The 14,206-nt window shown below is 39.8% G+C and overlaps 1 protein-coding gene across 4 annotated transcripts in view; it reads right to left on the bottom strand.

The window, feature by feature from the left end:
- TRPS1 (transcriptional repressor GATA binding 1) overlaps positions 1–13,899 on the bottom strand; it is a 246,416-nt gene extending 232,517 nt beyond the window's left edge. Inside the window, exon 1 of one of the 4 annotated variants that reach the window (XM_056111577.1) lies at positions 13,867–13,899. Coding sequence is in view for 1 of the 4 variants with exons in the window: in XM_056111549.1 (XP_055967524.1) it covers positions 12,164–12,173 (10 nt within the window). In the remaining 3 variants the exon portion in view is untranslated. Of the gene's footprint in view, positions 1–11,209; positions 11,337–12,163; positions 12,264–12,864; positions 13,350–13,866 lie in introns of those variants that run through there. The other 3 variants (XM_056111558.1, XM_056111549.1, XM_056111567.1) reach the window with 3 other exon arrangements.
- Between the last annotated feature and the right edge of the window lie 307 nt (positions 13,900–14,206).

Here is a 14,206-nt window from a genome sequence, read left to right as displayed (position 1 = left end):
CATGACCTAAAATCATCACATTAACCTAAGTCTGTAACACTATCAGGAATATACTGAACCAAAAGTTTTGGCAAATGACTTCCCTGACATCAAAGGAAACAAGCAAGAAGGTAACTGGTGGAAGTGTCCACAATTCTACCAGCGGAGATACTACAACCCTGTTGAACAAGACACCAAGATGGAAACAATACGCTGTCAAGTCAACTCCAGGTGCAGTGAACAGCGTGGATCACGTATCCTGGTTATACTAAGTTTGCCATTTGGTATGTTTCTTTAGGGAAGAATTCAGTTAGTCTGATGGAAAATGTTTTTATATTGGCTTCAAGATATCTGTGCAGCTCTGTGCAGTGCTGTTACTTCTTTACTGTAACAATCATATTTATTTCACATCTGGCTATAACTTACAGATACCCATCATTTTAAACAAAGCAGCATGCAAAAATGTTGCTAATAATGATGATAATTAAAAAAAGGAAAACACTGGTGAAACCAAAGTTTACTTCACCTTAAAACACCTTCACGCTATCATGTCAAATGAAGATTCCACTACACACACATATACGTGCGTAATATATTATATTATTCACGTGTGCACAATATATATTATACATTACATATATTATATATACGTGTATATATATATATATATAGACTGATTTCACTTGAACCCAGTGCACTAATAGTACTTCATAGTTTATTTTTACAGGGCCATCTTAAATTCCACAGGGCTATCTTAAACTGAATTCAAAGCTAACTAAAAAATTTTTCCTTTTCCTTCAATGAAAATATTAGATAACCCAACGGTCTGAGTTGAAAATGAGAAACTAAAGGTCATGTTTTTTTAGACCACTCAAACTTATGCAATTAACCTCAGAGAATAAATATGATTTTCAAATACCACTTTTTTTTAATTAAAATTGAAAGTGTGAAATGATGTAAGAAAGATTTTTCCATACTGATTCCTTATAAATGACTAAAATATTTTATCAAGGGAAGGTGTGCAGGGGAGCCAAAATTACCGATCACTCGATTCTGATGCATCAACTTCTGAGAAGATAACAAAAAAGAGAAAAAAATCTAAAATGAATGCAAAATTAATTTGCACTTTGTGGAAACAAAGTTTATGTAATAAAACCCCCCAAAGTGACTAAAAGATGAAGTAGTTCCTCTCCTTTCTGAAAAGCTTAAGAAACACACACACGCACACACACACACACACACACACACACACACACACAGTACTTCAAAATCAATGGACTTCAGGCAACCCAAGAGAATTTGGAAAACACTTCTCTAAAACCCAATCCAGAACACAGGATGTCAATTTGGAAATAATGGGAGCCTATTTCATTTTAAAATCTGCAAACTTTTTCAAGACAAAAATTCAAGTTAACATCCCAATGATTAACTCAGGGACCGCTTAGCCAAGAACAACTTTCGGCACTTAAAACATAAAACTGTCAGTTTCCTCTGCTTGGAGACAAAACATACAAAAAGCAAACATTCACTGCTATATTTTCCTAGACATGAAAGACAGGACTAACTTTTATAAAAGGTGATCATTTTGAATATTTCCACTTATTACCATATTTATACTTTAAAAAATCAGTTATAAATTCCAAATTTTAGAATCCTCCTCTACATGAGTACAGGTATCTGATACTCCCTAAATCTTTAAAGAAAGAACAATAGTTTATCAATGTTTTAAAGCGGAAGACACAAGTATATTAAGCAGTCAGTCCAAGATATTGAATATAAGATACAATAAGTGACAAATAAAAATCTTCACTAAAATAACACCTAGTCAGTTGATATCACAATACTTGGCATTCTAGTTCTTACAAATCTAAAGCACTCTGATGGAGAGAATTTAAGTGAAGTACTCTCCTCACAGAATCAAGATACATTCACTTCAAGCATCATCTATGATCAAATAGTCAAATTCATATTTATGAACCTGGAAATCAGAGTTCAGTGGAAGCACTGAATAATCTTTTTGCCAGAAATGTCACCTTTAAGGCGTACAACTGTTTCAAAATTACACAACTTTAGTTTGATTCATGTCCTCCTAGAATTAGAATGACAGAAGCTTGCTCAGCAGCAAACAATGAAATCAAATTACTGTTTTACGGTACAGAAGTTTCTTCTTCATCTGATACCACCACCCCCAAAACATAAATATGGTAAGAAATGTACTTTAAAACTCCATAGCTGTTACGTTTTGTACTGAAAGAGAACTCCTCGATACTCCAAAAGCTAAAATTTTAGATCTTAAAGAAGGGGTCATAAAACTTGGCAGAATAATCCAGAGGAAGCGGGTTGGGTCTCAGCATAATTTATTTAGCATCCAGTAATGAACGACATCACACTGTCCATGGTCTCTGCTTACTGTCCTGAACGCTATCCAGAGGATTTCCAAAAAGGAAAAAAATTTAGTTGCGCTTCAAATGCCCAATTAATTTACAGGACTTCCACTTCTGAAGTCAAAGAGCACAACAGTGCACTAGGAGTTCAAGAGTGAGTTTTGTCATGCCAAGCCAAAACTGATGAGGAAGCCCATAAGGTTTATCTAGAATTCACAAGTCCCCAGGTAAAGAAGTCAGAGTTTTCTATGCAAAAAATATAGAAATTAGTCAAAGACCTAATTATTCTTTGCTTTTTTAACAGATGATACAGTCCCTCCCTTCTATTCAGAAAATGTAACTTCAAAAAGACACACACACATGCATTATGTATACATATTATATATGCATATACGTGTGTATATATGAACACAAGCACATACACATATATCTACTTTTCAAATAAACCAAAAATGAGAACAAAAATCAAGAGGGAAGTCTTCTTACATTATACTTACCTCCCCTCCACCCATTCTTTATTTCTAATAATAACTGATCTCATTTAAAAGTTAGTCAAGTTAGTATGGCCAATGATGTGTCAAATTTTCAGTGAGAAACGTATTTAGTTTTATATATGTATGTATATGCATATATATGTTATCAATGATATATTGAACTGTTCCAGGAGCAAAACGTGTGTGTATGTGAGACTACACAAATAAGTTTAGCATTAAAGAGTTAAATGTCGGACAAAATGAATATGCAAAATTCTGTAACATTTATTTACACACAAAATGTGTACATTATGATTTCTACTACTGGTCTAAAATCTTCTGGGAGACAGCTTTCTTTCTCAAAGCTTATCAAAGTAAAAAGAAAAAGGAAAATATAAATAATTAAGGCAGTCAACAATACAAACTGTCTAAAAGAATAGGACATTTAAAAGAATAAACAGCAATGGGCAGAGAGTAAAATAAACAGTTCATTGTAATTGGAGTTGAGAGGACAGTGAGTTTCTTACAGTATTTTACCACAATTTATATCCAATGAATGTAATGGAATTCGACTCAAAAATATAAAGGATAAACAGCTCCTGCTATTTGCTTGTAAATTACAAAAAAAAAAGATGTTCATATTACTCATTAGTTGGATAAGTAATTGCTTACACAGGTGATTTGTACCTAAGTTATTTTCTAAAACTTACCGAAGTTTGTGGACTTTTGTGAGCAAAATTTACAATAAACAATCCTTAAAAAGAGGTATACCGAACAAGTTAAACACAGTATTAGGCATAATAATTTTTCAACTTATAGTTTAAATCAACTTATTAACATACAAATTAGACAACAAAATTCATAAAAGACATTTCAAAAGGATTAAATCTAGCTAGAAATAATTGATAAATCACTATTAGTAATTCAACTATTAATCTAATATGTACTGATATTTTATAACATGGGTCTTGATTAAAATTAACATACGTGAAGTCTTAACTTCCATCAGTTTGAATGCTGTTAGTTAAAATGAAAGCAAGCTAGATTCTCTTTCAAATACTAAAGGCATCAAAAAGTAAAGCAGAAACAAATGCCAAAATATCTTTTAGGAACTTTTAGATGTTCAGACTCCTTATTAATACTGAGAGAAAAACAGACTGATGCTTTTATTTCAACATCTTTCAAGCTCAAGATGCTTATGAGGATAATGACATCAGAGAGAGTTTATAAGCAGAAGTTTGTTTTTAATTTGTTTTGCCAATCTTGCTCTCATTTTAAAACCAAAAATAATGAAATTAACCCTCAAGTAGGTGTGGGGATATATTAAGTAATTAAAATAAGTATGACAAAGACCAAAATCATTTGGAAGAAAATGTAGTATGTTAAAATTCCACTGAGCATCTGTAACACAAAAGCAATCTATACGAGAATAAAGATATGTGCAAGTACATGTACGCACTGATATGAACTCATAAATTCACATGCTGCATTTGCGCAGAGCTTAGAGAAACAAGGCTAACATGAGATTAGTAATGCTTGATCCCCCTACACATGAAGTGTATCACATAATAGAGAAACAAGATTCCACAAAGTAACTTCTGCCATATATATTTACACTATTTATAAGATATATTTGATCTCAAATAAAATACATGCTTCCATGAGGAGAAACTGAAATTATGATTCAAAAGAATTTGCTGAAAGCCATACCACAGAATAAAATCAAGAAGTGCATATAATATTATAAATGTTCATTTGGAAGTCATAAATTCTGTCCAAATTCTACAAGTTAAAAAAAAACTCTAATGAGAAAAATCATTTTTAAAATCATTTTGTTATAAAGTTAAATATATTTCGTGTATAAACTGCAGATATAGTATATCTCTCATGCTATTCCAGATTAATTCTTAGTTATGATAATACTCAATTTAGTACTGGAATATTAATGCTGTTTTAAATCTGGAGACATCAGTATGACTGTTTATTATTCTTCAAATACCATACTATCATGAATAAAATGCGTCAAAACAATAATAAATGTAAGTAAGAGAATCATAGTCCCTTCAAAGAATGGAAAATGAAAGCTGAAAATAAACTATTAACACTTGTATATGTTCTCCTAACACTATCCATATCCACTACAGAAGGCTTAAATAGCTGACAATGAGTCACTTGATTACTCAAGTGTTAAATAAGTCAGATATATAAAAGTTAACTTCTGACTTACTTAAAAGTATTTAGAATTTTTTTCCAGAACTTATTTTAACTGTGCCAATTACCTAGATACCAAAGTTGTTGTATTGTGTTGCTTGATGAAATAGGACGTACAGCAACCTCAAAACCAGTATTACAAGCCTGGCAAATAGCATCACACTTGGGTGACGCACAGAATCCATCACCCTAGGGAAAAACGCATTGGGTCAGAGAACAGAGTCTTTACATGTTCCATATTATTTCTACATAACGTTTTGAGATGATAGAATTGTAAACTATGAAGTGCTACCACATTAAAAAAAAAGTTGTATTCAGAAACAACACTGCCACTTAACTGTTCCCCTCGACAGAAATGAAACTTTGAAAAAAAAAACCTCTTCAGAAGCATTTCTTTTTTATTAACACACTGAAAGGTGGAATTTTGATTTAGAGTTCTTGTCCTTTCAAAAATTTCTTAGTAAATTCAGAGCAGCTGAAACTACTCTGATAATGATGGTTTCATTATGCTTAAACTCCATACCCATTTTAAATGTCTAGACTTCGCAAAGTAGGTCATGGCGTTCCTTAAAAAGTTCGTGTTTAAAGCGTGCAGTTAATGATTTTAAAGTATTAATTTCCACCATTCAGGTATATCGTCACATTAACAGTCCATGCACACCACATACATATCAACACACCCACAATAGCACACAGCCAGGGTAGCAATCACTTAAACACAGCATAGTTATTGTGGCTAGCCAAACATTTGCAGACATTTATTTACACTGTTAGATTTTCTCTCACCTTATAGGCATCCTACCACTATCAAAATTTACACAAATCAAAATATGTTACCTTTGCTCAAACAATACTGCAGCTCATTATACAGTAAAAAGTGTCATCTTTATTCGCAGGAACCAAGATAGTGCTGGATTCTTGGAGCAGAAGTGGTGCGGAATGGTTTGAGGCAAAACCGAAACATATTGTTTAAGTAAACCTTAGGGGAGGGGAATCATATGCGCAATTGATGGATTTTTTTTTTTTTGTATCATCTTCCACAAAGAGTCCCAACCCCTCCCCACCATCGAACAGTAAACAAACCTCTGATATTGTTACTCTAAAACACCTCCCTCTGCCTGGTTTTTTTTTTCAATTCCTGCTAAACTTTAAAACAATTTCCTGAATTTTGAAGTAATAAACCAACATTCCTTAAATAAAAGTGCAGCAACAGAAAGACACACAGCACGCTCAAGCTATGTTTGAAAACTGTAAAACAAAGTAAATGTGACTTACTCTCGGACACTCCCACTTTGCAGATGTAAACGACGACGTCTAACTTAAGTTCAAGTTATTCCTGACAAATCCTTAAGGCGAGAAAGGCTGCTTTTGATTTGAACTGTAGCTCACACAAGAAAAACTAGGAACTGGGAATGTAAATCAAAACTGTCAAATCTCTATGCGGCGAACACTTCAATTTCCCTGAATATACGGGATAGTTTTCCTCGTAATTATAACTGCCATAAAAGACATTTTAAGGTACTTTATAGTACGTGTTATTTCTTAAACTCGCTCCGGCTAACAAACACACACACATAACACACACCTCACAAATTTAAGATTAAAAGCGAAGTCCAAGACACATAACTAATAACTAAGCAATTTAAGCATTACAATTGACATCAGAAAACTGAATACTGACTGTCTCTGAACCTCCAAAAAGGAGAGGGACGGTCCCAATACTGACTGGGTGGAGCGGTCTCTCTAAAGATGAAAAACCTAGCAGAAATCTTTTTCTCGTCTGAAAGGATTTCTCTACTTGTGAGCTTCCAAAGTTGCCTTGATGTCAACCAGTATCAACAAGACGTCTTAACGGGCAAAAGTTCTATTTGACCAAACACGATCAGGGAGAAAATGACTGTTTACCCAAAAAATGATGAATCAGGTTAAAAACTCATTATCTAAAATGATGAAAAAGAATGCCAGCTGAAATAAACTAATCCTTGATATTAACACTTTCTCTCTAAAAAGTACTTTTTTTTTGTAGTGTTTCTTCCTCTACACATAAAGATGATTAATGTCACAATTAAACTTCCACAGGTTGGCTTTTGCCAACAGGTGTAGCATTCTTTATGAAAACATGACCAATGGCCTGTCACCAATGATATTCTTAATTAATTCATTTCAATGGAAACAAAAAGTAAGAAATACATAATGCAACAAACCACCAGAAGAAAAAAGAAAAAGATAGAAAACCCACGCCTCCCAAACCCAAAACCCAAAAGCTGTTTAAGTTACAGTAACCTGAAATGCACCAGCCATCATAGAGAGCAATTGGAGAAATCCAGCAGTGCTCAGCAGGAAAGATTTTTAATAACAGATTGAAAAACAAGAATAAAAATAACTGCATCAACACAGCCTTTCTTCCTCAGGCCACAAGCCCGTTCTTACTTGAGCTTTTTTTTTTTTTTTTTTTTGGAGGAGGGGGGAATGGCATTTTGGCCACTAAAACCAATCCAGAACATTATTAAAAGTTAAAAGCTACCAATTACTTCTGTCTGTTCTTTTAAAGCAAAGTTTGGCATTACGTCAGTTGGTTTAAAGAAAACAAGAAAGAGAGAGAAAGAGTAGGAGAGAAAGTTTCCTGCTTGTATAAACTAAACCACCAGGGAAGGTGTCTAGCCACTAGTAAAGTATTTACTGCAGGTTTTTAAAGAGCTAGAAACATTTTTTTTAAAATTAAAAGTCTTCTTTCTTATTTTTAATGAAACACTTATAAATGAAAAAAAAAAAGATCTTCTGTGGAGTGTTGTGTGATGTTATCTGGATTTCAATGACAGTTTTGAATCCAAAAATTATTTTCAATGAGGCTTTAAATTTGGCATATAGAAATAATTTCATCTTTGTTTCTGCTCCTTGGATTTGTGCTCTTGGGGGAAATAGGGGGATGACAATGAGTCACTACTCCTATTCTAACAGCTACTCTATCTGCAGTCACCAGTCTCCTGCACCTGAAGAACTCCTAACATTCGAGCCTTTTTTCAACCATAGATCATTCTGCGCACTCAGTAAAGTGGTTTTCTTCATCCCCAAGATATATAGCTAACTTAAATCAAAGTTCTCCATTATTATACCCAGCAGAGAACCAAACCCAGAACCAAGGAACTCAGTTCCCACAGATCGGACAACCACTGGGTGATAGGACAGCTCAAAAGGTAACCATAATAACACACTAAAGACAATTTGAAAAGGTCATATATAATTAATAGAATATTCTCGACAAATAAACAAACGGCTTAAGTCCCACTTAGGTTCAGGGATAAATTTGTTAAAGTGGTTATTCCCTCTGCAGTACTGTTTGCTACTGGACAGTAGTATCAAACACTTGGCATGTTAGCTTATTTACTTTAACCCACTGGTTAAAGCTTTTTGGAGACAAATAATTTTTCTAAGCATAAAAACCCTGCCCATAAAAACCCTGCCCATTTTTTTTCAAATGTAAATAACTCCAAAGTACATTAGGCTCCTCTATACATGACAATCACAAGTACCCTTGGAGAATTAGATTCAATTTCTCCTTGGCAAAAGTTTTAAGCGTTTCTTCGTATTATATCGAAGGGGGCTCCCACAATTCTTACAAATCTTAACCATCAGAGCAACAAAGAATTCTCTTCTTTCTATAGGATGATATCAAAAGATGAATAGAGCTATCAGATAGACAAAGTAAAAGTAAATCTGGATAGGCTGTCCTTAATTTTCCCAAATAAAATAAATAACAAATGAAATAAATAAAACTCAAATAGTTATCAATAATATTAGTAGTTCACAACCAGTAAAAGAGGGAGAGAAATAAATGCCTGTTACCTGAAGGCTTGAGCAAGGATGAACAAGACAGCAAGTCCACCAGACTCGCCTGTTTTTATCAAATTGATTGTAACTTGCGAGCCGCAATATTTGGGGCAGAACTGTCTGAGTTTATAGTTTTCTATGCCTGCCAAAAACAGATGCAGACTACCACACTAGCTGTTCTGCGGAAACTAAATTAAGCAAAGGCAAATACCAAATGGAAAGTTGTCAGTCTGTTGAATGAATGGCTTCATTTTACACACTAGAGAATATCTTCATAAGAATATGTTTTAATGTGCACCCGTCATTTTAAGTGCATCACGTATGACAAAAAATAATATCCCCTTTAAATCACTCGGGAGCACCTGTCCGTAACTTTCTTAATGTCTATTTTGTTTTTTTCACACAATAGCATAATGTTGTTACATTACTCTCTGACAGTAAAAGTGAAAGATTATTTTCTTTCTGTATTTATAATGGGAAAATATCTAAAAACCAGTCATCAATATTCAGGCCAATCTCAAAGTCAAACTTGTTAGTCGAAAAACAACTGGCTACAAGTCCTTATAAAACTTTCAAAACTGTTTATTTGTTTCAAAAAGAAGGGTTTATCAAAACTTTACACACTGACATTTCTAAGTAGAACTGTGCAGATTATTAACTGCATTTATGGTCTGTATTTCTGTACACACACACACACAATAATGAGAAGAAAGATAGGAACATCATTGAAATACTAGGACGTTAAAAACAGCTTTCCACAGATGCATTCATTTCTGTTTTAAAGGCTTTCTTTATGAATGAAGATTTCCTGACTGTATTAGAGAGAACTACGCTGTGGAAATCCCAGTAAACTCACAAGTTGTATGTGACTTAAAAGAAAAGTAAAAATAATACTGAAATTGGGTAAGGGTATGTGTAAGTCACTTAAGATGATTAGCCCACTAATCTGGACCCTAACCTATCTTTAAGCAAGCATGTAGAAAACATTAGAAAGTCATTTAAAGCCTTAATCATCACAAGGCTGAGCTCTAAAACCAACTCAGACCTCACAGCTACTCTGACACTCTTCTCCCTACTTTCAATGCTACCTTTAAAGAGACAAAGAAGGAAATCTCACTGGCAGCGAAGACCCCTTACAACAACTAAAACTCAAAGCAGTCACAAACTTTTTCGCTAAGAAACTTATTATCCTCCACCTTGTACTTGGAGACTGTGAGACTTAGCATGCATGGAAAAAATAAAAAAAGGGATTCCACACACAGACCCTAACTTATAAAAGATATATCAGGAAGCCGTAAACATCGGTTCCCCGATATTCATACTTTGCCAACAGCATATTAATGAAGCTTCAGAATGTCTCATATGTAAAGGAATCAAGTCATAAAGCTGGCCCTAAAACCCTTTCCTCCTGAGGAGTTTTAATTTCACATTGTTAATATCCAGGAAGAGTCGTCAAACTTTAGCACATTCATGGCCCTGAATATTTAACTGAATTTAAAGATGTTTTCATCCAAGGAGATGGCTTTAAAGGGAAGTTATGAAATCTGAGGCGAGATAAGCTCTAAGAATGATATGTTTGACTTGTTAAGATGAAGCACGTCATTAATAAACTTTCACTTAAAATGTAAAAAAAAAAACCCTCAAAATGTTGGTATCATTTCCAGACTGTGCTGTCAGCATCCCAGCTTACAGGAAGCGCTTCATCATCCCATACAGATCCTGTATTTATTCACCACCCTGTTGTACTTAGGGAGAGAATAAAAGCCCAGACCCAGTTTGCTTTTTAAACATGAACCAGCGGACTATCTGGGAGAGCCTTCTAAGCAAATGAGCAAGCAGCCTGGAGGAAACTTTACAACAGTGAACTCTCAAACTTTCATTCTTATTTTGTCCACGTCAAGAACTGGCTGCCCGCATTACTTTCCCTTGCTGCCCCTTGCATTTTTAACTCCGGCAGCCTTTTTTTTTTTCCTAAATGATCAACTTTTTCCTAAAACCAGCAGGAAAGTAACATGATGCCAGCAAGATCCATAGGTTTTAACTTAAGAGCTTGGGGGGGGGTGGTGTACAAGACTTTGAAGATTGGTACAAGCCTATTTTATTTTTGCTTTGAACAATCAAATGGCAGCCACCAAGCAGGCCCAGAGTAATCATTTTCTTTGTCACTTGGATCTCAGGCCCTATCTGTATTTTCCCATCCTACTGACTGCTCCAAGGCCCTTTTCCTACACACCTGGTGCGCTGACAAAAGTTCGAGGCATCTACCAAAGTTTCAGGAATCGACCTAAAGTGACTGCAATTTAACTTCTCCGCTAAGCTGCTCACTTCACTTACCTCACTCACAACTCTAGCCGCGATATTCCAAAATAGGATAAGGATGAATAGTCTATCATAATTTGGATTCATCATTAACATCCATCGCTCTACTCAAAAAACTTTCACAGTACCAATTCTGGGGCCTACAGAGATAGAAGGAAGTAAAGCAAAACCTCACATTTAATAAGCCCAAGATTCCCTCCGAAACCCACCAGTCCTTCTGGCCCTCTAACTTCAATTGCTTTAGAGGAGTCTGAGGGCCATAAAACAGTTGCCGCGACTTCCCAGGGGAAAGTGGGGGGGAAGAACCCTCTTGCTATGCTCCAGGTACTAACCAAAAAAAAAAAAAAGAGAGAGAGAAAAAAGAAAAAAAGAAAATCCCTTCCCCAGCCACAAAAACAGTTCTGCTCTTCAAACAGCTCCCACCTCCGCCTCACCCTCCAATTATTCATGGGGTCCTATAATCCTGGAGCTATTTGAAGGGACAGCGGTGTTTGCCTTGGCCTTTCCAAGATGCGTTTCTCTGGAACCCAAACAGGAACTAGACAGAAGGCGAAGCGTCTGTCCGCCTGGAGGTCCCACCGCTGTCAGGCATTTAATCACCGGCCAGCGTCCGCTGACCCGCGACACATGGCGCATCAGCAGCACCGCAGAGGAAGTCTGCCCCTTCCCCGGCCCCTACGGAAGCGCCCTGGCTACAAGGCCCTGCCACATGGCACGGACAGGGCACGGACCCTTCAGCCAAGCCGCCCCGGGCTGGCGCACCGGCGGGTGCATCCAGGGGATGGATGCGACACCCTCGCCCGCCTTCTCCAGCCCAGCTGGGCCTTGAAGTGGAAAAAAAAGTTTGAAGCCTGGCTGTGCAAAACTCTTGCAAGCCAGCGCCAGTCCTGGACGGCTCTCCCACTCGGGGGATCCCCGGAAGGCCCCTCTCCGCGACCCTCCCGACCCTCCCAAGTTGGCCCAACTTACTACTCTGCATGCTGGTGCCTAGTCTGCTCCCCGCTTGTCAGGAGCCCCAGAAAACTTGCAGCGGCTGAGGCGGCAGCGGCTGCGGCCCCTCGGGTCCAACCACCTCCAGCTCCTCCACTGCGCCCGGTAGGAGAGAATTAAAATCAGCCAGAAAGAGACAGCGAGGGGGAGTGGGGCTGCGAGGGGGAGGGGGCACCGGCCCGAAACTTCTTTTTTTGGCAAATGGGGATTTGTTTTTCCTCCTCCCCGGCGGCTGAACTTGACCCTCCTGACTCCAGAGGCTACTGCAGTTTGAAGTCGCCCGTTTCTAAGCCTCAGATGCCTGGAGTCCCGGGAAAAGGAGGAAAAGAGGGAAGGAAGGGGGTGAAAGAGAGAGCAGAAGGAAGAAAGAAATCACACGCGCAAAAAAAAAAAAAAAGAAAGAAAGAAAAGAAAAGAAAGAAAAAGAAAATGCATGTGAAATCCGAGAAGCCTGAGCTGGGCTGTCTGCACACTCTCCCTCGGCATTTTTTTTTTTTTCAAAGAAAGTCACTTTTAATTCCCAGGGCTCCCCGCTCGCGATCGCCCACATTTTGCGCACACACGCGCGGGCGCAGCACTCGCGGCGCGGCGCCCCGGGCTCGACCCGGGGGGCGCCGCGCCCCCACGCCCCCCTCCCCCCCGCGCCGGCCCCGCGGCCCGCCCGGGCCTCCCCTCCTTACCTGTTGATTAATCGTCAAGAACACCCTCGGCAGCCCGAAAGATGGTGGCGCGGCGGCCAGAGCCATGAACCGTCTTCTGTTGTTTGCAGAGTTGATCTTGGATTATTGGGGGGCAGGGGGGGAGAGAAAAAAGGTCTTTCCTGCCTCCCCCCCCTTTCCCTTCCCTCCCCCCACCTCTTTATAAAAAAAAAAGAAGAAGAAGAGAGCGAGAAAGAGAAAGGAAATAGAGCAAGGATGTGCCCGGTGCCGGGTTGGGGTGGGGGGGGGGTGTTGTTTTTTGTTTAAAAAAAAAATAGGAAGGCGAGAGAGCGATCGCGAGGACGCGGGGTCTGGAGAAACCGGCAGCACCAAAAAAGAGGACGCTCGAGATTGCAGTGAGATCGGGTCTTTATCAGAAATGTTATCGCTTGTCAGGACCTCAGTCTCCGCGCATTACGTCAGTTTCAAGACACCAACACTATTAATATCAAAGGAGCCTTCGCGGAGGAAAGCGCCACCCCAGCCCCGGCTCCCTTAAAGAGACAGCGCGCGTCCCCGCGCCGCCGCCGCCGCCGCCGCCCCGCCCGGCCCCGGCCCCCGCCGCCGCCCGCCCGCCGGGACCCGCCGCGGCCAGCCGGGCTGCGCGAGAACTTCGGCCGAGTCGGAGCGCCGCAAATGAGCGCGGCGCGGGGCCGGGACCCGGCTACCTTCCCGCCCCGCCTCTCCCCCTCTCTCCACCCCCGCCCCCCATGTGTGAAACGTGCGGGTTCGAAAAGGGGGGGTGGAGAGATGGGTGGGGGGGTGGAAATCGGGGCGCTCCAGAGAAGATCGTGATAAAGACCGAGAACCTACCTGGGGGGGGGGGGGGGAGAGGAGGAGGAGGAGGAGGAGGGGGCGGGGAGCGGAGAGGGAGAGGGGGAGGTCGAGCGCGGCGGCCCCCAAACGCTGGTGCCCCCCCCCCCCCAACCCCGCGGGGAGATGCTCTCGGGAGCCGGGCGAAGAAGTCTCAAAAAGTGCGTTTACCTTTTGGCGGGTGACTTTCCCTTCTCCCTCCCAATTAAGCGACGCGGCGGCGCGGGGTGTGCGTGTGCGGCCCCTCCCCCGCCTTTTCTAGGACAGGAAGTGTCTGGGGACACCTAGACGGGGGTCAGGGATTCCCAGGCAGGGCGCGGGGAGCGGCTGCGGCGAGCACGGTTGCAGCTCTCTGACTTGGAGAAGTGCGGGCTGGGGCTGCTCTCTGGCCTCCGCCAGCAGCCAGCCAGCTCCCGGGGTGCTGCCAGGGGGGCGGGGGGTGGGGGGAAACATCTCCGATAAAATAGGGACATGTAGCCCATCTAGGCTGCTGGAGGTTCCTACCTGCAAG

The sequence above is a fragment of the Sorex fumeus genome, unplaced genomic scaffold (assembly GCF_029834395.1).
Source record: "Sorex fumeus unplaced genomic scaffold, SorFum_2.1 ptg000002l, whole genome shotgun sequence".
NCBI lineage: Eukaryota > Metazoa > Chordata > Mammalia > Eulipotyphla > Soricidae > Sorex > Sorex fumeus.
The sequence above is the reverse complement of the archived record's forward strand: the minus strand, read 5'-3'. Positions and strand labels throughout refer to the sequence as shown.